General features: G+C 33.5%; 1 protein-coding gene across 3 annotated transcripts in view; it reads right to left on the reverse strand.

The window, feature by feature from the left end:
- Window positions 1–422: 422 nt before the first annotated feature.
- LOC6645623 (bicaudal D-related protein homolog) overlaps window positions 423–25,745 on the reverse strand; it is a 28,800-nt gene continuing 3,477 nt past the window's right edge. For all 3 annotated transcript variants that reach the window (XM_023177263.2, XM_023177262.1, XM_023177261.2), the window contains 5 exons: window positions 2,594–2,890; window positions 2,339–2,527; window positions 1,856–1,921; window positions 1,304–1,484; window positions 423–1,236 (listed from right to left, as the gene is read on the reverse strand). In XM_023177263.2, coding sequence (XP_023033031.1) covers window positions 557–1,236; window positions 1,304–1,484; window positions 1,856–1,921; window positions 2,339–2,527; window positions 2,594–2,890 — 1,413 coding nt within the window. In that variant the 3' untranslated portion in view covers window positions 423–556. The remainder of the gene's footprint in view (window positions 1,237–1,303; window positions 1,485–1,855; window positions 1,922–2,338; window positions 2,528–2,593; window positions 2,891–25,745) is intronic.

Genomic DNA, 25,745 nt, shown 5'->3' on the forward strand with positions numbered 1-25,745 from the left:
ACAAAAAGGCTCGATATGTTATTTATTTTACGTGTTTGTTTTTTGTTACAATTAAACATTATTTTAGAGAGAGAGAGAGAGAGAGAGAGACAAAGAGAAGGGGTGGACGTGGGAAGTGGAAAGAGGGTAGAGAGCAATAAGCTTAGATGTAGGTACGACAGTACAATTTTCTTTCTTTTTTGTTTTTTTTATATATAATAATGATAATTAAAATTAATAAAGCGTAATTAAGATATAGATTTCACTACTAAAAAAAAAAAACAAACAGAAGAAAATATACAAAATAAAATACATTTTCTTTTTACTTCTTGGGCTTTGATTCAAGTCCCAAGTTCTTCTTTGTGTGTATCTCTGTGTGTATGTGTGTGTGTGTGTGTTTGTGGATCTGTGTGTTTTCTTGTTTTTTGTTTTTTTATTTGTGGTATAAATATTAAAAATATATATCTTTCTGTCTATCCGTCCGTCCGTCGATTAGTAGATCCTAAATCTAATCTACATTAGAAATATAAGTGTAGCATAGATTTTCCAGCGTCTTGTGAGATTTATATTTAACCATCTACCGCTGAAATAAACTCCAGAGTTTATAGCTCGACACCCTTTTGGCCAAATTGGCCGCCGCGCTGCTGGGTGGAGACGGAGTCGTCAAATCGGACGATAGACTCTTGCGATTATTAATCAATTTGGAGCGCATTTGCTCATCGATTAGCTCTTGCATATCCATTTGCCATTGCTCCAGCTGCTGTGACAGCTCCACCTTCTGTTGTATAGACTCGAGCAGCTGGCTATTGGCCTGCATTAGTTCCACTCGCGTTTTGGCCAATTCCACCTCGGCCTTGGTCCTTCGCTCGTTGGCCGCATCGCGTTCTTTTTGCGCTTTCGAGAGCAACTCATCGCGATCGGTATTATCGACAAGATCGCCGCGTGCCTGATCTCGTTCCTCTTTCACATTCTGCAACTCGACATCTGTCACCGTCACCTTAGCCTCTAATTGCTGTATCAACTGATGGCTACGTTTGATTTCATCTTCCTGCTCTAGGACCAGGTTACGTGTTTGGTCTAACATTTTCTTGAAATTACCCGCATCCAGATTGAGAAGCAAACGTGTAAGCTCATCCGACATGGCCGATAGCATGCCCTGACGGAATTCAATAGCCATGTGCCCGCTATCATTGCGTTCCGTACTTGAAATGGTATTGTCCATGGATTCCAGATCCAAAGATATGTCTGAGTTTAGACCTAATCAAAACAATGAATATGAATCTCTCCACTCTCTGTGTCTGTAAATCTAAATCGTTTTGCTTACCTGAGTCATCATCATGGCTCACTTTTAGCGAATCCACCAGGGATTTGAGTTGTATATACACCGAACGTGCCTCCACCCACATTTGATTGGGTTTCCCAGTCTCCGTATAGCTGGCATCATCCTCATCACATTCCATTTCAAATTGCAGACTCTTTTTGCCCGGCGTGCTCGAGTTGGCGTCCTATATTCAAGGATTGTGCAAAAACAACAGTTTCAAATTTGCAGCAGCCAAAAATGTGAGGTGAATTGCGGTGAATTGAGGTGAATAAATGTGTTTGATCGATTTCTATTTACAAATGATGTTTTGATGGCAAAGTAAACTGCTTCCGGATTTGTTTTTCGAAAATTTACTGACAATGAGTTTTTTTCGGTTTTTTTTCTCAACATGTTTATGGATTTTAATGATTTTGTGTTTAGGGTTAGTACTGATATTATTTAAATGACCAATTGAGTTATTATAAATAATTTTTAGTTTAGTTAAATCCTTGAGGAATGCTTAATTTTGAGGTTAGTTGCTTTCAATTTGAAATTTGGAAATTTTCCAACACTTACCGCCCCCAAACGTTCACTAAGCACATTATTCTCCCGTGAAGAGCGTTCCAATGCTTGTAAGGTGGTCTGTAAAAAACATGATTAATGTAATATCAACAAAAATTAAGCTAAAACAAATTATTAATTATGAAAATAGAACTTCTCAGGACTTTTTTAAAAAAGAAGTAATCAAAGTTTCTTCTGTCGACCCACTAATAAATATAATATAATGATTAGTTAGGCACAAATCAAAATCCATAATTATTTATAGAGCACAAAAATTGACTTTATCATGCAAAGCAAAGCAAAAAAAAAAAAAGAAAAGAAAGTTTTGTCGTCGAGCAGATACAGATAAGCAGCAGAAGCTTTTTTTTTTTTTTGATTTTAAAACCACTTAAGAAACTGCGCAGTTTCTTCTTTTCTTCTGGCTCATAAATAAAATCTGAATTTCGATTTCAATATTGACGAACAAATGATGACGCTCCTCCTCCCCCTTCCACTTACCTCTAATTTTGTTTCCTGCTCGCGTGCATGGCGCTCAAGCATATGAATTCTATCGGATGCCTCTTCCAGTGATGAGGTAAGATTCTCCTTCTCCTCTTGGGCATGTTGTAGGCGACGTTCCAGCTCCTGCCGCTTGCCAGTCGTGAGGTTGAGTTCGGTCTTAATAGACTCTAAGCTATTGACATGTTCCTGTAGAAATCAATTAACAGAATGTACAGAAATTTTGGATAGAAAATCTAAGAGTGACAAATTTACCTGCAAACTGCTATTTCTATAATGATACTGATCCTTTAGCTCTTGTATCTGTCCGCTTAGTTTCAATTCTGTGGCATGAGCCTCTTGTATTTGCTCCGTGAGACGTGTATTTTGATGCTGCAGCTCATCGATGAGAATGGTTTTCTCTTTTTCCGCCTGCCTTATGGCAGCATCTTGTGTTTGCAGTTTATCCTTTAGCTCATTGAGATCGGATTGCAGTTCCAGGACACGCTGATCACTTTCATCCTCAGCTATGGACAATTTCTGACGCAATACATGTTTCTCTTGCTCAAGTTTCTGCAATATCAAATACACAAGAAAAATGGAAAGCTAATTAGCAAATGGAAATGGAAAAACGTAGTGGAAAAAATATGTATTATATATTTATTTTTTTGTTTTTGTTCTATGACAATATGAAAGTAAAGCAAATAAACCTCACGTATTGTAGCATAGACGACGACGGATCAACATCTGAAGGTCAACTCCATAGCCAGACGGCACTTGAGCTCTCAGCGCTCTAGCACTGATTGCTTTTTACAATAACTTATTTGCATTTGCAATTTACAACCTCCTTCCCCTCTTTTAACCCCACCGCCCTTCTATCTTCTCATGTTGTCGCACTTAATTATTTTAATTACTCTTCAAGATAACTTTGCTCAACTTCAGTTTTTGCCACGGTTTTGAACCACAGTGCAGCAAAACAAGAAAAGGAAAAACTTCAACTCCCAAAACAATGCCAATGCCTCTTGACACTCTTGGCAACATCCAAAAAAAAAAAAAAAAGAGTGTGGAAAAACGTGTACAAAGCAAAACCACCAGAAAAACATAAAAGAAAAATACAAAAAAAATAATTCCCATTATTCAAATTAAAATGCAATTGAATTTTCACTTCTTCAACACACACAATCACACACACACACAGAGCCAAGCATGCTGAAGGCAGCCTCAAACAGAGACAGAGTCTTTGAGATACTTTGCAGACAAATGGTGGAAAATTAAAAGCGCATCAAACAAAAAAAAAAAACTCCCCAACAACAGGCCAACAGCAATTTTCAGCCATTTGTTTGAGTTTTCATCAGGGAAAATGTAATTTTTTCCTTTTATCTCTTTTTCTTTTTGTCGAATAAATTAAGGTAAATTGTGGTGGTTCGTTTTGGCTTTAGCAATAAAATAACTCACGGATACTTAACAAATCGATCAATGTTCATTGGAGGACAACTCTCCAAGGGTAGCCAAAATGGTGATCAGATCAAGTATATTTTTTAATCTAGATTAAAGCACAGGGTTTCGCTTGACAATGTTTAATCAGATATCACCAAGAAAGAGAAAATTTCATGTATCTAAAAATATTCAGGAGAAAACCTGATCAATACACAAATGAAAAACGTGGCCAATACTATTTTGTATCCCAAAAAGGCTTTAAAGGTAAAGGTCAACCACTAATGGAAAATTCCAAGTTCACTTTGCAGTGCCTTTAATATATTCATATTCATTTTTGGATAAAATGATAAATACTTTGATTAATCAGAAAGAACATAAAAAAACTGGATTATTTCAATTTTTTCAAATTCGTCCAATTATTTACATGAACCTCATAAGATTAAAAGTGTTTCCTATGAAATGTTATTTGGAAATGTACTAAGAATTTCGAATGTTCAAATTTTCTTAGTGTTGGTATAACTCTAACTTTTAACTTCTTAGTTAGTTTGATTCCAACTTGAATTCCAAATTGACGAAATTTGAATACTTTGCTTTTCTTTGTCATTTTTTGTGCGTCGTAAAAAGCGATTTGAAAATCGCTTTTAAATTAAAAAATTTAAATTTACAATGAATTTAAAATCATTAAAATTCTTCCTTTTTGCTTTTCTACATACTTATCTAAAGGCATACATTCCCATCTTCCTATAAATGTGTTTTAATAAATAACTAACAAATAAAATAAGTTTTAAAAAAAAGGAAAAATATCAATCTTGATTTACAGTAAAAGCCTGTAGTTAACGTAATCCTTTTCGCATCCTCTTTTCGACTTCTTTTTCTGATCTTCTGTTAATAAAGTATGTAAATAATCATTTCTCAATCAACAACAGGTGAAATATCAAATGACTTGATCAACAGTTTAAACTGAGAAACATTCAGCTAATTCATAATTTGGTAAAATTTGATTAAAAAACAAATTCAACCTTTTTTAAATGTAAACGTTTCAGTTTATATACGAGATATATTCGCTTTGAGTACAGCAAATAAATGTCAAGTATAATGTGCTAATTGTTAACTAGTTTTTGAATATTAAAGTTCATATTTGGAACAATAAATTTTAAGTTTCAAAAGATTTTGCTTTATTCAAAGATTTGGTCATGCATTAATGACAATTGTCCAATTTTTTATTATTGATTGGGTCCTGCTAACAAAGGTGTGTGAAGGTGCTTGAGTGGGGAGAGGTGAGGGGTGTTGCCCCTAAAAACCCAACAAAAAAAGAGAAAAAAAACCTCTTCGTTTGTCTAATTCAATTATCAAAGTGAACAGCAGCAGCAATTAATTTGCATAATTGACAGGCGTAGGTCTCAGCCGGTCTTTCTATACCCAGCAATGGAACAGTGAGTAATCGACGCTTGGGGGGCCAATACACAAATATATATACTTATATTGTATATATATGTATATCTATGTCTGTATGCATGTATATATAGTTTTTAGATCAAGGAGACATTGCAAATTTGCATGCAAAGTTTAATCGATATGAAGACCTTGCTATAAAACTCTGGCAAAGACCTTTTTGTTCCTCTGGTTTAGCACTTGGAAATAGTTAGTTATAGTTATATACCCATACATACATATGTATATATTGAAAATCTGCAGATTCTTCGTTATCGGCGATACAACAGAAAAATGCAAAAAAAGGCGGAAAACCTTTTACCAACACGTACAAAACAGTCTGTAAATATGAGTTATGAATTGCGGTTTCAGCAAAAATATATGAAAAGATAGTCATAAAGACATCGAAGCTAACAAAATTGGCGCAATGACAAAATTGTAAATGATTGAAAACAAAAAGAAAAAATCACCAAGTAATTTGCATATATGAGACATAAAAAAAATAAATTGTTGATGGAAAAAATGCAGTCGTCTGGGCAAATTGGAAAACTTTAATAACAAAATAATAAAAAGAAGAAAAAAAATGCAAACGCACATATAGCAACAATAGCGAAAAAATTATTGTACATACTTTCTCTGTTTCTATTTCACGCTCAATGAAATGTGTTGATGATGGCAGACAACAACAACAACAACAACAACAGCAGCAATAAGAGACCGGCAGCAACTACTACAAACGGCAGCAACAAGAGCCGCCACAGCGGAAGTTGCCATCAGCCGCCGCAAAGAGTTGGAATTGGATTCACACACAGCAGCCACAGAAATGAGTACACATATTCCAAAAAGCCAAATAAATATGATTTCAAATATGAAGCCGACCATTCGTATACCCTATCAATTAAATTACATTGAAATTACAGAAAGGTAAGCAGACTTTTCACATCTCTCTGCATTTTTCCTAGAAAAAACAAAGCGAAAATTTGAACGGAAACCTTTGCTTCTCCTTTTATTACTTTAAGTGTTTTTCTAAGATTGAATTGAAAAGGAATTTGGAATAAATGATTTCCCTTTTCTTAAAGTCATAAAATTTTGTTCTTCAATTAAACAGATTTATCCCTTAAAACAATTTTCTTTATTCCAAAACTTCTGCAATTCGACTACTTACAAAAAAAAAATAAAGACTAAAAAAAAAATGATGACACATTCTCTAGTTTCTTACATGAACCGCCTTAGTCTACACACATTTGTAAGCTTCTAACACATTTTCGACAGTCTTTCTCTTCTTTTGTTTCATATAGTTGTAATTCTCAACTAGTTGTAGCGTCGAAAATATAAGTAGAGTGACAGAACACCACCAAAATCCGCAAAAAGGGAACAAACTCAGACTCAAGCTGTGATTAAAAAATCTACTTAAATAGTTTTCAAAATCTTATGATTAGCCCAAGCTATATTACTTGAGAGTTAGTGTATACAGAAATCATATCATCTCTTGGGACTTGTGTTTTCTCGTTTTAGTTGCAACAAAAAATTTGCCTCCAATTTCATGATGGTCAGGCTGGTTTTGTATTTGTTTTTTTTTCTTGTAGAAAATTTTTATTACGTATTTTATTTTCAAATTTTTGTTGGTGTTATTATGATTGTTGTAGTTATTGTTGGATTACAGCTAATTGCAATTGCATGATCATCATCACTTGGATCATAGTGTAAAGAGCGTAATTTGTTGGCAACATTTTGTTTTCGTATTGGTTTTTTAGCAACATGTTGCCGACAATTGCTGGCCCGTTGTTGCTGTTGCTGCTGCTGCTGCTGTTGCCTCCTCCTATGTCTTATTATTCAAATGCGACGTAATCCGACCTACTTTTTATATACATATACACATATGCAGCAAGCCATATACCTTAAGTGTTTATTTGTTGCCATTTTTGGTATCATAGCGAGAGACAAATAGAGACAGAGCGAGAGAGAGAGAGAAAAAGAAATTATAGATATTTTAGTGCAGCGAAAATTTGTGCAGGAAATGTCTGTGGCAATTGACACGATTTGTGTGGCATGGTAAATACAAATGATATGCAAGTGACGACAGGTGGTTTTCTTAGCTCTACCTGGATGACTCATCAACATAAACTAGAGTGCTTCAGGAAGATGCCACATAACTACATCACTCGCAAATGCCAGTCCAAGGCAAAATTTTTTTTTTTTTTTTTTGCTGTCTAATGTCAAGTAAAATTGTGGCAAGTAAGCAACATGAATTGGTATTTGATTAATTTGACATTTTTCCTGAAAGAGTCACAAGCGGAACTTAACCGAAGTGCTGTGAGTGTTGGGTAAGCCGAAACAAATTTCATAGATAATCAAATTGATTATTATTCTTCATTTAAAGGATTCTTTGTCGACAGTTCCAATTGATTGTTTCATTCCAAGTAACTTTCTTTTTGGCCTATTTGAAAAGTGCTGAAACTAATTACGGAAATGGCACACTTTCCATATTGTGCAACACTGACAACTGTGACAACAATCGCACATTGACTACTGTTCAGCACTGTTTGGCGCAGGTAAATAGATTTCAATCTGATTAATTGTTGCCCCATGTGGAAATTTCAACTAATTATTTGACTCTCGCTTCTTGCTAATTGCAATTGCACATACACCAATTATTTAAATGGCCTTCTTTCACAACAAATACAACTGTTGTTGTTGTTGTTCGTTTGTTTTGTGTTATCAAAGATCATTAAAAGAGTTTTTCGCATTTAAATGAAGGCGCACAAATTAAGCAAACTCTATAATTTGCATTAATTTCTGAGCCACACACACATTTCATTTTGCATGCCAATAAATAAACAATTTCTGCATTAGAAGAAAATCACTAAAAATAATTATGCACATCACAGAAACACACACACACACACACACACACACACACACATGTTGTTTTGGGGGAAAAGTTGGGGAAAACACTGTGCAAAGTGAAAAGTTCCTGCCCCCGCCACTTAACTATTGTTTGGTTGCTGCTGCTGCCGCAACAATTTGTGCAACGAAGTGCAGTTGATTTATCTTAAGTTGTTTCCATTGTTTTTTTAACTGACCATAAAAATACGCATGAAAAAGGCATAAAAAATTCATTAAACAAAACAACAAAAATGCAGTTTAGGTATGTGGAAAATCAAATAGCAATTTGTTGTAAATTAGCCAAAGGAAACTCAACCAAAATGTATTTCGCTGCTGTTGCTTGACTGTTTTTTTGGATTGGGCCATTGACTCATTCAATGTGAGCTCAGACTAGTCAATCTGTGTTTTGGTTGAGTCATTTTTCGAGAATTTTGCAATTCAAATGTTTTGGGCAAACGTTTATTAATAATATAAATGCTTAGGTAATTGCAATTGACATTCGCAAAAAGGTTTTTGCCTGTTTTTTCTCTCTCTCTACTCGTCTGTCTGTCTGTTTCTGTTGTCTGTTCAAGAATACTTTGACAGGCATTGAAAGTGCGACACGATTCTTTCTTTGTCGGTGCAAACATGCCTCTCGAAGCGCAATTTAGTTAATTATTTTACAGCAATTATCGTATGCAGTCAGCATCAAAGTTGGCTTTCAACACCCCAAGTCATCGGGCATGTTCATCACCGGACAGAGACGACGAAGGAGAGCCCAATGCAGTTTTTAGTTGGTTGTTAACAATTTGCGAGAATTTTTCGTTTTAGCAAATAATTGGCCAATGTTGTCTATTGTTAATTCAAAGTGACAAAAACAAAAAACTGAGATACTATCGAAAAATAAATTGGAATGTCTTGGTTTTTAATTATACATATTTGCATTTGTATTGAATTTTTCTGCACAATTAAGACTAAAGTAACGTTTAGTCATGAAATTTTTATTTTAAGATACAACTTTTAATACTAACGTATTTGGGATATATGTAAGCATAATGTCAATTTTGTAGTTTTCCATTTTTGCTCCAAATAGTTGTGATTCCCAACAAGTTTTAGCTTAATATTATAGAAGTGTCAGCAAAGATCGCAAAATAGTACAAAAAGTGTTTTAAATTGTAGTAAAGTCAAACCCATTCTTTATGTATATGGAGAGTTTATTTCGTATACTTAAGTGCCTTATTCTTCATTATTACAGTAGAATCCAGTTATAACGACGCTCAAGGGACCGACGATTTTCGTCGCTATGTCCGGAAGACGTACTAACCGGAAACCCTTTCATATAAGTTTGTATTGGGACCAACCAATCACTCATCGAACTTTAGTCGCTATAACCGGACGGACGTTCTAAGCGGAGTCGTTATAACCGGATTCTACTGTATATACTAAGTATAGCCGGCTAATAATTTTATACTATAAGTAAACTATTCATAATAATAATAATAATATTTCGTTTCGTTATTCAATTTAAAGCGCTTTGAAGGTAATTTTATTATACTTTTCTAAAACAAAAAAAACCCTTGTCTCTTTGTGATAAAATATGTATATAGCAAATACAAGTCGTCAGTTGTCGTCATTGAAAGTTCCGTTCGTTTTCAACTCATCGATAATGACAGTTTCACGACCGTATTCACCTAGGGACCATCTTGCATTTTTAAAATACACAATATTATGTACTTCAAGTAAATAAAATATATATCAAACGGATACATACATACATATGTACATATACATATACTGCCAGACAGACAAAGCATAATGCAGAACTGGGCAATATCAATGACCCTACGCCACATGCATTTTTATGGCCCTAAAGCAATTTGATTTAAACCTTTGAAGTCATTAAAGAAAAATAAAGCATTCAAGTCCAATTCAATTGCGTTTGCCAAAAAGTTTTGTTTTTCTGTTGTTTTAGTTTTGTTTATGCGCCTAAGGTCACCAGTTGTTGGGGGCAGGGGAAGGTGAATAGAGGCGTGGCAACCCTTGGAAAATACTGCCGCAGTTACAGTTGACTGACTGACTGCCTGACTGACTAACTTACTGAGCTCTTTTGAGTGACTACTACTGACAAAAGAAGTAAGCAGCAAGCAGTCAAAATAATAACTATAATAATAATGGCACATAATGCAATGCATGAGCCTTCCACAGAGGTTGCCATTGTTGTTGTTATAGTTGTTGTTATTGTTGTTGTTGTTGTTGCTGTTGGACAAACACAAAAGGCAGATAGGCAATGCAATTTTTATTTGAGATGCCCTTGGAAGAGGAGTATGGGCTTAAGAGACAACAAAAAAAAAGTTGGTCAGGGTGACTAGAAAGGGTTAAAGCAAATGCCATATTGAGCACATTGGATGAATATCGGGGACATATATCATCTATATATAATATATAAAAAATAATAAGTGAAGAATTTAAAAAAAAAAAGTGTTAGCAAACATTCTCTAAGCCATTCAAAATGATCATGTTTAGACTTCTTTTGTATGATTTCTATATCAGCTATATATTTGATATAGTCCACCAATCTAGAACCAATTCAAGCTATGGGCAAAGTATTACCTCAATTCATTTCATTGGATTTTTGTTAACTTTCATTACGAATTACGACCCAAACCAATACGATTAAATTCAAACCCAACCCAAAAATCACCCAAAATTTGCCGAAAAAAAAGTCTTGCACAGTTTCTGTGTTTGCGTTTCATTGCTCCAATTATTTTCATTTATTATTTTTATTATTATTATTATTATTTTTGCAATTTGATGGTAAGCGAAAAGCAACATTCACTCTATTTAATATCAGTTTATCTAGGCCTTTTTTTTTGACATTGACGGTTGTTCGTTTTTTGTAATTTTTGCTCCACCATTGTGTTCAAATGAAATTGTGAAAACGATGACAAAATTGGGCAAGATCGGATTTTTTTCATTTTATTTTTGAAACCCCTTTGGGCCTAGGCCGATCTGTCATAATGAGTCAGAGCCAGAGTGAAATGGAATGAAATCGGTGCAATTGTGTTTAAACTTTTATCTTATCATTGAGAGAGTGAAACATGGCCAAATAAATCAGACAACTTATCTGGAAAGTTGATAAGGAAAAAAAAAAAACCAAAATATTCTTTGCGTTTGTTTTTGTTTTTATTATTAGGTTTTTTTTTTGTTTATTTGGTTTATTTAGGATGAGGTAAGCGAGGTAAATTGCATTAGGTTCTAAATCAGAGTGACTTTAATTAAACAAAACAAAAACAGAAAAAATTATTAGGCCATAAATGTGGCATTACGGCAAAATGTGACGCCCACTGCGCATGCGCACAAGTCTGAAACGAAGATAGCCTAATATGAGGGAAGAAGAGGGGGGATTGGTAAGAGGAGGGAGACAGAGAATGACTAGAAAGGTGGAGCCCATATTTCTCTTCTTTTTTTTTTTTGTTTTGTTTTTTGAACTTATCCCAACATCTTTCACATTGAATGACAGTCATTGGAGTAAGTATGTGGGTTTCATTTGTTTTTGTTTTGCTTCTTTTTTTGAAGCTGCCAGAAAAGTAATCAAAAAATGTTTCAGTTTTCATCCGGAGGTGGAGATGGAGCGGTGAAAGAGCTTTAACAATTAGTCACCGTTGTACTTAGGTACATAAAACGCTTAAAAAGTCCGCTAAAATGTCAAGATCTAAAGTGTCAAAGACTTGGAAATACTCTATACAAAAGCTATAGGAATTGCAACGAATCCGAGGAACTCTTGAAGTTTGAAATAATAACAAATATTTCTTTTAGAAAACTATATCAGATATTTGCAATTATTTGCTTTTCTATAGTCAAATATTTAAAGACCAATATAAAAGTCAGATTTTGGGTGGTAAAATACATACAAAAAACAAAGAAAATTATATATATTGAAATCTATTGAAATATATATATGTATATATATTGAAATATTTAAAGTAGGAAAAACGTTTTATGATTAATTTAAAATTTTCTTTTTCAATGTATCTCAGAGTTCAAATTTGCATATTTTGATTTTAGCTCTTGCAACTTGCTTAGTTTGTTTGGTCAATTCTTTAAGTTTCCCAATGTGTTTTAAATTTAAAATTTATATGAATTTCTGTTCTAAGTTAATTTGCATAGTTTTTCTGCTTTTCCAATGTGTTTTTCATTGAAAATTCATATAGATTTCTTTATTAAATATTATAAAAAATAGCAAATCAATAAAAGATTGCATCATTAAATTAAATCATCGTAATAATTATAGTTTTCATTAGTTTTTCAAGGAGTTTTCGAATAGATACTTCACAACAAATTATAAATACGTCTTTCATCATCTAACTATTGTTGTTATTGTTGTTGGTTTGGGCTTTTGATTGTTGTTTATGTATATTTATTTAAAGCGTAAACCGCAATTCTTTTGTCGGTTTCTGTTTTTTGTCTTGAGCCTTTTAAAAAGACATTTATACAAAAATTGTTCTTGTTTTTTTCTTCATATGCCTAACAGTTTTTAAATGACGCGCAGCTTAATAAATAATATTGCAAAACAAATATTTTTAAGGAAAAAAAAAACAACCTGCAACATTGTAGCACAAGTATCAAAGTAAACGAACTCAAAACTCGCACAAAGAAAAGATACAGATACAGATATAGATGGAGATACTTATATATACATATATCAACAGCTGTTTAAGTATAAATAAATCATTATACAATAACCGCAAAAATGTATGTATGTATGTATAAAAAACAAAATATAAAATACACTCACAAAGCTGAGTGATTTTCAAGTCTGTCACAAAGGAATTGATTTAATATTAATTCTGATTTGGAATTTGAAACTTATTTTTTTATTTGCCAAATCATTTCATCGAAGATAATGCATTGACATAATCATGAACCGATTGATTAATTGTTTCATTTCGTTTAGTACAACTTAGATTAAAGTGTATCTTATCATTTTTGGTTTTTTTGGCTAAATTAAAGTCTAAATAAACCCTTTTGGGGATTACAATTTGGTTTAAGGCAAAGTAGAAACCCGTTTTTGTGGCTCAATTAGTTAGTGACTTACAGTGCGTTGCAATGTCTAAATCAATAACATTGACTTTGAATGCCAAACCCCCTTCCAAAGAGTTCCACCCAAAAAAAACAACAAACTTTTCCATAGCTACCCAAAATATTTATGACAGACAATAACAAAAAGAACCAAGTCAAGGGGAGTTAAACTGAAAGAGGAAAAGAAAAACATAAACAAAGCCGAAGAGACATACTCATACTAGTTATATACATATTCGTATAGTCATAAAACATGTTTTCCCCCCAAAAACGAAAAAAATTTCATCCTTCCCGCCCACCCTGAGACTCATCCATTCCCCCCCTCTCTCTTGTCTTCTTAGACAATACATAATGAACTCATAAATTTTCAAGTTTTTTCCTCTCCCGTCAAATAGAAGAAGAACATGCTAAAGCTATCGTTAGATACAATGAGAAATTAGATGAAATAATCTCTTCTATTCCACCCGCTTACAAAGTGAGCTCATCTCATGAGGAAAGAAAACACAAATATAAACCAAGTGTATGTAGTAGCTAAAACACAATCTAAGATCTTAAACTCATCAGCAACTTGTTAGTTAGGGTCATGCTTCTTCGTCGTCATCATCTTCTTCTTTTGTTTTAAAGACTTGTTGTTAGTCATAGTCATAGTTTTTTTTTTTTTTTTTTTTTTTGGCCATGAATTGACCGCCACAAGGCAGTCGGCCAACTGAAGATTTTGCCTAGTTAATGGTCTGTGTTTAGCTACTAAAAAGATTAATGACATTTTAAAAACAGCTGCTCTCAGCAACAAGGAAGTGCCACCAAGTCAGTCATGTTAATTCCAAAAATGAAATGAAATGAAAAATATGATTATTTTTATCATTTCATTTTAATGAACTCATCTACCCCGCTGCTACTACCCCCCTCTTCTCATCGTATGTAAAGGTGAAATTTCGTCTTGCTAATTTGTTAAATTTGAAAATTGGGTTTTATTTTTATCATATGTTTTGTGGGTGCGTCAAACTGTTGAGATGTTAATGATTATTTCTACATGAAAATGGCTGCAATGGCATTTGGCAACAAAATGTCTCATCTTATCCAACTGTAAGTTAACAGCTCTGGTTAAATTAAACGTGGCAACATTTACCAACTAACTATAGTACTTATACTCATCCTCTTGCTTAAACTCCTCTTTCTCTCTCTCCCTCTCTTGCATTTGTTTTTTAACAAGCTACTTAATATATGTGGCAATCTGTCCATAATTCAACCTGCTATGTTAACCATTATTCAACCCAAGTTTGCCACCTTTTACCTAGTTACAAAAAAAAAAAAGCAAAGCAAAAGAAGAAAAAAACAAAATTATTTAGAGTGCAAGAAAAGCAACAACAGCAATAAAGTAAAACAAAAATAATAGACAAAGTGACATGCGACTTAGTTCTCATGCCTCAATGCTAAATGGTTTCCTGGGACTGTGACTGGGACTGCCATTACACACACACAGAAACAATCACACACACAAGCACACTATTTATTCCAATAGGCTCACTTAGAGGGGCTATTAGGGGTACTTAAGTACCCCCAAAAAGGGTTGCTGTGAACCTTTTTAATCCTTTAGCATGTATCAGTTTATGTTGACTTGTAGTGAATCAAAATTTATATAAACATATATGTATAAAAATATGGCAATTTTCTATGCATCGATTGGTAAATTGCATATATTGTAATATTTCAATAAAGTTTAAGTTTCAAAAAAGAACGAAATTAACTTCCAATGGTTTTTACACTTTTGTATTTACAAAACAAAATTGTTGTTACCATTAAGATAGTTAGTCTAAGTTAGGCCAAGTAATTATTTTTAAGTCTAAGATAGTCTAAGTTATCTGTTTATTTTTATGTTTTGTTTTTGTAATTTCCAAAATTAATCCAAGTTTATTTAAAGTTATATTTATGTACTTTTCAAACAAATTTTTTGTTCTTGAATGTGCAAGAAGATCGTTTCTTCAAGATTTACAATCGAATTTATGATAAACCATTAAAAATATGTATGTAAAATTGATGTAAACTTTAACTTTAGTTTCTTAAATGTTTAAACGTATAGCTTAATTACTTATGTAGTCGATTTATCCTTTTGCTGAGGAACAATCTTATATTGCGTAGCGTATCTATGTTCAATCATCTGATTTTCCTATGGCAAGCAATAATATTCCGATTGTTTGAATAAATTGAGATTGAGCCTTATTGGGCTAAATCAAAAATTTGTGTTTATGACATTAAGATTTCCTTTAAAATGTGGTTTTAATTAAGGCAAAAATATATGATATTGCCAGATAACATTTTTACACTTACTCCTTAGTCAGTTCTAGTTTGGTTATTTCCTTAGTTTGTTGAATATTTTTGACCCCCATCAAAACAAAAGGTAAAAGAGTCCTAAATGCGCCCATGGAGGGGCAACACTTTGTGTGTACCTAGCCATGTATCTAAGCATATACAAGATACATTTACGCAAACTTAAAACAATAGGGGAAATAGCTCTAATTGCAATATACCAGCATGTAGGTGCAAAACAAGATAGATAGATAGACCGACTGCCGGAGAGAGAGAGAGAGAGAGAGAGAGCGCGAAAGAGAGAGTAAGACAATTTGAAAACGACGAAATAAAAACACATTTGCGAAAAAAACAAAACCAAAACACAACACAGAAATAATGCCGTTTAGTCCAAAAGAGCCGTTACATAAGAAAGCAAACCAAGAAAAAAAAAACACTTGCTGCATTATGTACTGCATAACAACAACAACAATAGAAACGAATTGAATCTTTATATATATAAATACTATATGTATATATATAATCTGTATGTTTTATTTTGTTTAAAACGGTTTCCAACTGCAACTATCTAGTCAATTTTGCGTTGTGTTGAAGCATTTTCTAGGCTGGCGCACGTTGCGCATGCGCAATGGATGGAACGACGCGTCGTTTGTCTGATCTGAGTCACTCAAATGAAAATGGGTCATTCGATTTGCTGTTGGGCTTTTGAGACTTTGATGTTTCTACTAATTTTAATATGACCATTTATACACACACACACATATGTACATCCAAATGAGCAAACGATTGTGCAAGAGATCGCCAAAAACCCAACGAGATAGCTTTGATCGGTCAGTTTAGTTTGGTCATCTTAAATCTGTTTTTGAACATGAACATCTCTAATTGTTGTTACTGTCTGTTTCTCTGTTTGTCTGTCTGTTTGTTTGTTTCTTTGTTGATTTGTTAATTGGCCATTAAATTGGATTTTAATTATTTGACCTTGTAAATCAAGCTGAACGAACCCAAAAAAATGTTGTAATTGTAAAATGTCTTAAATAGAAAATGTGTCAGAGTTTTAAATTTTATCAAAATCGGGTTGCTACAATTTCAATTTCGTTATTTCATAATTCATAATGGTTGAAAAACGAAAGCAGAAAACAGAAATTGTGTAAAGGGGGGATGGGGGAAGGAAAACATTCTTCAATCGCAAAAACTTCCGCTGAAAACTTGACATTGCACTTGTAAAAACTTATCTCAACAAGACAACTCCCCCATAAAAGACCACTCCTCACCCCCCAACACACACACCCAAATCACTCGCCCTTTTTGGCAGCTGACTCATTGACAATTAATTAACAATATCTACACACATATACATAGATATAGTCACTGATAAACATACATATATGTATATAACTTTTCGATATATACACAAGCCTTGCTAATTGGCAAGCTTTCATTGCAAATAATAAATATATATATATACATATATAAATATGTATAGTATGTATTTGTATATATTAATTTGTTCATACAAAAAAAATTCAAAAGCCAATACAAATGCAAATAAATAGACAAAATACATATACATACATATATGTATGTATATGTATATACAATACAATCGAACGTTAGCATGATGACAATAATAGACGATTTCACAAAATACGATATTAACCCCCCCGCGTAGCCCCTGTTCAAGTAGCCAAAAGGCAAACGTTTATTTGATTTTTTTTTTTTGCTTTTTTGGTGAAGCACGCAAAATCGGATAACAAATTTGAGTGTCAGGCAAAGTGGCATAAACAATGTGCCATAAGATGTGGCAAGAGCCAGAGATCTCTCTCTCTCTCTCTCTCTCTCTCTGTCTCTCTGTGGCAATTGGAGGATGTGGAGGTACTCCGAGACACTCTTGTCAATGTTTTTGGGCCATTTCTGTTTATTTAATTTAATCTCAAGTCGTGCCAATGACAGTAATTTATGCACCCAATTCGAATGACTTAACCCAAAGCTCATATTGGCTAATTGCAAAAACCGGATGATATCTTATCGCAAAGTTTTGCCAAGAATGGGATGTCAGCGAATGCATAAACTATTACATAAATCATTTAATGAAACTATCTATGTGTGTATGTATGTACATATGTATATGTACATGTATATCTGAATGTATTTTGAATGCCAATTTCAAAATTAACTCATGGGCTGAATTATATACAAAAATGACAATCAATATTCCAAAAACTAGTTTAAATTGCTTTTTTTCTGGTTTTAAACCAGAATAAGGCTGACAATCAGAAGGAGTTTGGTAATAATAATTTTAGCACTTTACTCATACATTAAGCCTTTTATTTCGGCCTCAAAGTATTATATACATACATACATACTTATGTACATATTTACCTATTGTTTATAATGAATCACATTTAATTTACAATTACTCATCGTCAAGTAATCAAATCGTTTAGGTACTGCATTTATTCATGTATCATAGGAAAATACGAAATATATTTAACAATTAAAACATTATGGCTTCGATTAGTAAATAGAATGCCCTTTGTTAGAGACTGCAGAATTGCAATGGCCACAATTGCCCTTCAGAGTTCCCTTCTAAAGTTCAATAAGGAAAGGAAATCGACAACCAGTCAAGTAAGTGAAATAAAATATCAATAAATTTACTTACTTCTTGTAGTTTAACAAAAAGACTGACTACTTATTTAAATCTCCGTTTAATAATAGTCATAAATAGACTGTTCGACTTCGGAATTCAATGAAAAACCAAACTAAGCTATGTTTTCAATATGAAATATTAAGCTATAGTAATTTATTTCAACTTTTATATACGAATTTTATCAACCAAAAGGTAGGAATTGATTTAAATTCTAAATTTTTTATGTCTCTTTCGTTTGAAGAGGATTTTCTCTTGCCTCGGATAACCCAGATTCTATTTGTAAATTCGTTTGATTAACTCGCTTAGAAATCTGTAGCCAAAGTTGTCTATTTTTTTTTTGTTAAATTATTCCAATTATTCTCATGGTTTTGTTCTCTTAAATCAGTCAATAGATCAAGCTAATTTGCAAAGCCTTATTAAAGGGTGCAATAAAATTTGAATTGCTAATTCTTGCCGTGGATCACATTCATTGGATATATGTATACAAGTTCAATAACATTTGATGATGTTGTTGATCATGATGCTGATGATGATGATGATTCGATTACAATAACCTCCTACTCCACACTCCTACTCCTCCTTCTGCTGCGCCTTGTAGTCAGTTGGTCTCAGACCATATTATCAATTCAATTTCTATTGTTCCCAAGCTTTGACACCAAAAATTGTTTTGGAAAGTGAAAATGCTTTCACCTTCAGCAATTCATTATGAAGAAGAAAAAAAAAACACACACACAGACTGGCAAAAAATGTTTGTTTGTAAGAAAATGTAAAAACATATATACGTTTTTTTTGTATATATTTTTTTTTAAATCAAATTATACACATGCACACACACCTTGTATGTGACATAGAAGATGGCCCTCATTGTCTTGTATTTGAATTGTAGAGAAGAGATGAGAAGGAGAAGGCGCCCTTAGACAACAAAAATTTTTGTGCTCTGGCGCCTTAATAAATTGCTTGGCGAAAAGTTAAATTATTATATATACATACAAACACATGTGTTTGTATATATACTATGGATGTTTGTTGTAATTGTAAGTGGAAATACAATATAATTATAGAGCGGGAAACACAACTCAATCTTTGGTCGAGTCTTTGGTATTCAGTTTGATTAATTTGCAGTTGTTATGCATAATTTGCACATCAATAAACTTTGACAGCAAAATAATTTGTTACCGTTTGTGCCTCACGGAACGTAAAATTTAAATCAATATCAAATATGATTAGCGGACATGAAGATATATATATTGTTTTCTCTCTCTATCTCTCTCTCTTTGGCTTCCTGTAACACACACACACACTGGCAGACAATATTTATAAATTATATTAAATAACATGGAAATATGTGTATTGGTTATTGTTTTGCTACAGTTAGTTGATCATGAATATCCAAGACATAAAGAAAACCCAAGACCCCCACCTCGATCGTCCAGCGATCCCAGGGTTTGATGGTCGACCACCATCATAAGACATGTAATTTGATAATGACGATGGACGACAGTCGACGAACGACCAACGACCAACGACGAACGATTTGAAGAGGCATAGACTGTGACAATTAGAGTGAGGTAATAACTAGCCATGGCATCTGCTCCATGGACACTTGAAATTAGTTTTCCCATCGACCGTAAACAATAAATATACATATAAGCATTATAAATAATAAATTTCCTCGAGGTTAATTAAACAAAATGAAATTAAGTAGAGCTTAAAATTAAAAACAAAAAACAACAACTACAAAGCTAATATTAAGATTCAAGATTTATAGTCTTAGCTGAAAAACTTGATTTTGTGACTTTAATTAGTCAAGATTTTTACTATTACACTTTGGGCCCAATCGTCGATATCGATATAAAACTTGGTATACTTGATAATAGAGTTGCTTTAAAACATTACAAAACTGACAAGAATTTCCCGCCAAAAAATCGAAGATTCAGTCTAACGCAGTTTGCTGTTAATCGTATAAGAAACAAAAATGTTTTTTCAACCAACAACAACAAGTCGATTGTTTTTAAAGAGGCTATACATATGTGGCTATAGTCGCCCAATCTTTAAGAAGTTTAGTAAGTACATATATGAGGCCAATATTTTACATCTTATATAAATTCTCTTAAAAATTACAAAATTTTTGATCATTCTAATGGCAGCTATATGATATCTACATATATATTGTGAAACCTCGATATTAAGGACTTTATTATAAGGAAAACCACAATGTAAAATTTACATTGTAAATCATGAATTGGCATTAAATTGAGTTATTTTGAGATTTTGCGAGACATAAATGCTAAATGCATAAATTGAAAACCAATTACTAATTCTAGTTTAGCGAAAAGTTCATATTTAATTTTATAGAAATTTCATGCAAGACACGTTCATTCAGCAAAAATGCTTTGAATACTCGAGAAATGCAAAAAGAATGTCAAGAAAAATAAAAATACACTCGCATTTAATATGATTTTACTTTTGCCATTAAGTTTTCTTCTTATTGTTAGACTAATTTCGTTTGTTGTAGAACTTTCTCATGGAATGCGAGAATATGAAAAATCGAAGTAAGTTCAAAACCCTCTTGATACAGTTTCGGTTGAAACGGTAACAAGTTGCCTCGGTGTGGCTAAAGCTCATTAGTTTTTGCAATGAAAAAAGCAAAAGCAATAGCAATAGCAATAGCCAATACGGAAAATCCGCATTAAAAACTCAAGTTTCCCTTATGACACACAAAAAATAAGCAAGCAAATACTTACATACATATAAATATAAAACAAATGGGCAACCAATAAGGAAAGTAATTTGCAGTCACCATGACATTTTGCAAAAGCAAACAACAAACAAGCAAAAGAAAGAAATGCTATTACTGACCATAGCGGGTCACTAGCCAGCTAATGTCCAATAATAATCATAGCGAACTATGTCGAACGACCTTAATTTTGGTCCCCTATATTTGTGTATGTGTATGTAGGGTGCATGAATGGCCCCCTTGTCACATTACCCCAAACATTTGGTTAGTTGGTTGGTCGGTCGGTTAGCGAATTTGCATACTCGTCGTTAAGTGGAAATGGAGGGCAGAGAGGTTCACCTGAAGAAATGCTGAACCCTCAAACCTAACCGCCCCGCCGCCCCGCCGCCCCGCCGCCCCGCCGCCACACCGCCCCACCGCCCTTTAGCTTCGTCCCAACAGCTTCAGGTAAATGAGCTCGTAAAAGTGCTCCAAACTCTTGGAGTTAACTCACATTGTCAGATTCAAATGACTCATGCGCTGGATCATCGAAAGCAGAAGAATACGAGATGTGAAACTGGTTTTGCACCAAATGGCAGGGACTGGCATGCAAATTAGTTAATTTTTATTTTGAATTTATTCGCTAAAAACAAAAAAAAAAAAAGAGAGGGGGAAAAAATAACGAAAAACGAATAACCATTCGATAAATCGTTGGACAGCGAACAGGCAACGTGTTGATGATGATGGTGATGACTTCACCCGTCAAGTGAGACGTGAGGAGAGTTTTATTTTTATTTCATTTGAGTTTCGTTTTTTAAGAACATTTTTATATAATCATAGATCGGCCCTGGTCAGATATGTCTATGTTTATGTGTGTAGGTGGTGGTGTTGGTTCAACTCACACAATTCGCCAATGGTTAAATGTTAAATGTTGGAGGCGTTACCTTATATGACTTGATGACTGACTGATTGAGATATTGATGTATACGGAAATTGATCATAGATCAGACCATTCTTTTGGTTTGTGATTGTCCCTCTTAACTTTCCTCTCATTAGTAGTAGTTTTTTTCACTTCTAGTTTCTGCATCCTGTTTGTGGAAACTATCATCAAGGCCAATTGAGGAAACATTTAAATGAAATTAGAAACAAACCATTTTCTATCATAATTGTGATCAAATTGCAATCAATTGAGAATTTTTTTCATTTGCCGTTCTAATATTCCACGACGGACAACAAGCTAAAAGCAGTTTATAATAAATCGCTAGTGAAAGAGATAGAGAGAATTAAAACTGGTTGGTCAATAGCAACAAAATACAAATACAAAAAGTTATTAAAGCAATCAAATATACAGAGACGTAGGTAAAAATAAAAAGGGGACAACAAATTCACGCCCACTTTTCCGCTTAACAAAGGGGGAGAAAAAAGCAATACCAAGAGAAATCCAAGTAGGTGTAAATCGTGATCCAACTTCAACAAATCCCTTGCCAATTGTTCTCTCTCTCTCTTTGTAAAAGCAATATCTGTTGTTTATTTCAGAGAAGAATTTGGTCAACTAGGCGTAGAAACACGTTTTAGCCCAGACAATGGCCAATAGCCAAGTTGGTGACTGGCTGATTTGGATTGTCTGTGGCCAAAAATACATTGTGAACTAGTTATATATATGTACATATATATGCTTGCAAGTAAATATCATCGAGATCATTGTTGCCATTCAATATGAGAACAATGACAAGAAGGAGGGGTTCCATTCAAAAAGAGTGACTCTAAAAATAGTCAAGTTGTTACTCACTAAAGTCTGCTATACATTAATATCAACATCTATCCACATTCACTACTCAAGTGGAAATTGAACATTACTTTTTTTTTTGGCCCATTTGCACACTCGAATCTCCAAGGCCTCTGTGAGCTCATTTACATTTCCAGAATTGAACACACACAAATTTTGTTATAATATTATATAGTAGTTAAAGCAAAAATCTAAGTTAAGCTAAATATAAAAAGTCCAAGCTCGTAAATTGGCACACACGCTTCACCAGACCGCAAAATAGCAAGACAGAGACAGACAGAGAGAGAGAGAGAGAGGGAGAGAGACAGAATGAAATAAACTGGGCGAATGTTTTGGGCCAACACCTACTCCTCTCTTTCTCTCTCTTTACCTACCTCTAATTACGTCAGTCATCCCCATATAGGCTAGTCTTCAACTAAAATGACCACAAAGGCAAACAAATGACATTGTGAGCTCCAAACGAAACGCAACGAAATAACAAAACGAAAGCAGAAAAAAAACTAAAACCAACAAATTAATTAGACACCAAAACAAAAAAAAAAATTCAAAAAAACAACAATTTTTGCATATTGGCCATACCAAAAACGCAAAAAACTAAATGAAACACGCAAAAAATAAGTAAAAGAAGAGTATATCATACAAAAATATGGCTAAACGCTCAAACTAAACCTAAACTTGAACCAAACCCAGATAATATACATACATATGTAGAAGATATATGTTAAAGTCAAGGTGACAAGAAATTTGCAAGATTTATGCGGCATCCACATGCCACACATAGGGTTTTTATTTAGCCAAATTAATTGAAATATACTTAATATCTAAGGTCAGGCAGGGAGGAGCAATAGTGAATGATGGAGTCATCATACCATTCATTGGAGTGGGTCTGGAAATTTAAATGACAATTGGCCCCAAACCAATGAGTACAAAAAGTGAGTTGACCTTTGTGGTTAAAGTCAATTTTTGCAGCATGTTTTTGCCTTTTTGTGGTTGCTTAATGGAAAGTGGAACATGGGAATTTTAACGTTTCTCTACCCTATATATGTCTGGGGTATATACCATTGGTACACGTAAGCAGAATTTCAAAATTGCACTGGCCATTTTATGTCTTTAACGCTAAAACTACTTGAGAATTACAGCTCTGAGTTTATCATGCTCTCCTACTCCCCTTAATATTACTTTTTTACGGTTTAATCCAAGTAAAGTCAACATATTTCGAGATACATTTACAGTAATATAGATTTAAAAGCAGTTTTAAATTTTATTTTCCAAAAAACTGTTGAAAAACTTTAAAAAATGTAAAAGAATTTTATACAAATTCCAAAAAATGTTTAAATTTTTTAAGCAAATTATTATGTTTTATCGAAAACTATTGATGTCCTTGTAAAGAAATAAACTAATAAGTTTATTTAATATTTTAATATTTAGATTCATTCTTTTTCTTTTTGAAGGGTATCTTGGAAAACGACAAATGCTTTTTTGTCGCAAGTTTTTCGCGGTATGCAATAATTTTAATGGCTTTCTGGAGAAGTGAGAAAATTGTTAGCGAATTTCGTTAGTCAGTTAACTAATGAAAACGATCAATAATAGAAATTAGTAAATGGGGACAAAAGGGAGTAAAGGCATTTATCACAACATTGTGGCAGAAACAGGATATTACATAGCCAGAAACTCAAACAATTGGCCTTCGCACTTTCATTTTGTAAAAATGAAGATGAAGTCATACAACGTTATTTAAAAAGCAAGCAAGTAGCAAGCGGTTTGCATGACTAAACCCCCTTCGAAATGACAAAAAAAAAAAAAAATACGTAAATATCCCAATTCAAGTTCAACGTTTCATTTTGTCCTCTCTTTGGGTTACTGACACTATCCATACCATCGTTTCCTCTACCTGTCTACCTACCTACTACTGGCAATAACTCGAACAACTGCAGCCAATGGATTGGTATGTCATTAAGCTAAAGGTAGGTGCTCTAGGTGGGTTACTCGGTGGTGGGTAGTAGTAGTATATGTATATGTACAGACATATAATTGATAAGAAAACAATGTTGTTTTTTTTTTTTTTTGGTTATTACGGTTCGACGACTGACAGTCAAAACAAAAGTACATTAGCCTAACTATCATTTCGGATGTGAGTTGGAGAAATAGGAGACTTTCTATGTAGTAATATGCTAATGAACGACCACGAACTTGAGCTAGGCAATAAATATGCCTTGAACCGTAGTTAACTTCGGGGTCTATCTATTATCTATCGGAAATTCTTTTCTATTGTCATTTTCAGTCTATGTAAACAGGTGAAAAAGTCAAACTCTCTTCCTTCCCTCTACCCGCCAACGTGAAGCGGCGGTTCAAGGTCGACAACGAAACAGACATTTGTACCCAACATTGCCTTTTAGAGCTGTTAACAGCTCACACTCACACTTAGTAGCTCTCTGAGTGCTATCAGCTGATAGCCACACACTTGTTCACAATTTAAAACTGTACAAAAGTCTATTAGCTATTGCAACTATATAATGCAAAGTAACCAACAAAATAACTGAATAGAAGAATAAGAAAATCAATAAAACTTACGGGAACGTACATATACTATATAGTTCAGTAGTTTACTGCGCGTGTGTGTCTAAAATGACACATGGACAGGCAAAAAAGCACTTACGTTGACCACAATTGAAAGAGCAAAACCCCTCAAAAAAACTAAGTAAATGAGTCTTCTCTATATTTGTTTGTCTAAATATTTAATATTTCTTCTTTCCCCCCTCGAACTCTTTACACGCATTGCAGTTGACAGAAGGAAAAAATAATCAATATGCACTAAATAATTCACAGGTAGTCAGTCATCAGTCCATCTGGGAATATGGCCAATATGTGTGGGTCTGTCTACATACACACACATATATATATGAAAAAGGTCATACCTAAGTAAAAACCACACGTCAATACCTGATTATCAATGCAAATCCACCAAATGACTCACAGAAAAATTCCCACAATTTTTCATACGACAGTGCCAAGTGGTAAAGTAAATGCAATGCAAACTATCCATCCACTAAATATTTGATATGAGTGTTTGTTTTTTTTTTATTATTCATTTATATTGCATGTTTATATGAAGTACACCTAAGTCAATGTAAGACTTCATTCACAGTTTAAAGTCTCTAGAGAA

The sequence above is a fragment of the Drosophila willistoni genome (assembly GCF_018902025.1).
Source record: "Drosophila willistoni isolate 14030-0811.24 chromosome XR unlocalized genomic scaffold, UCI_dwil_1.1 Seg143, whole genome shotgun sequence".
Lineage (NCBI taxonomy): Eukaryota > Metazoa > Arthropoda > Insecta > Diptera > Drosophilidae > Drosophila > Drosophila willistoni.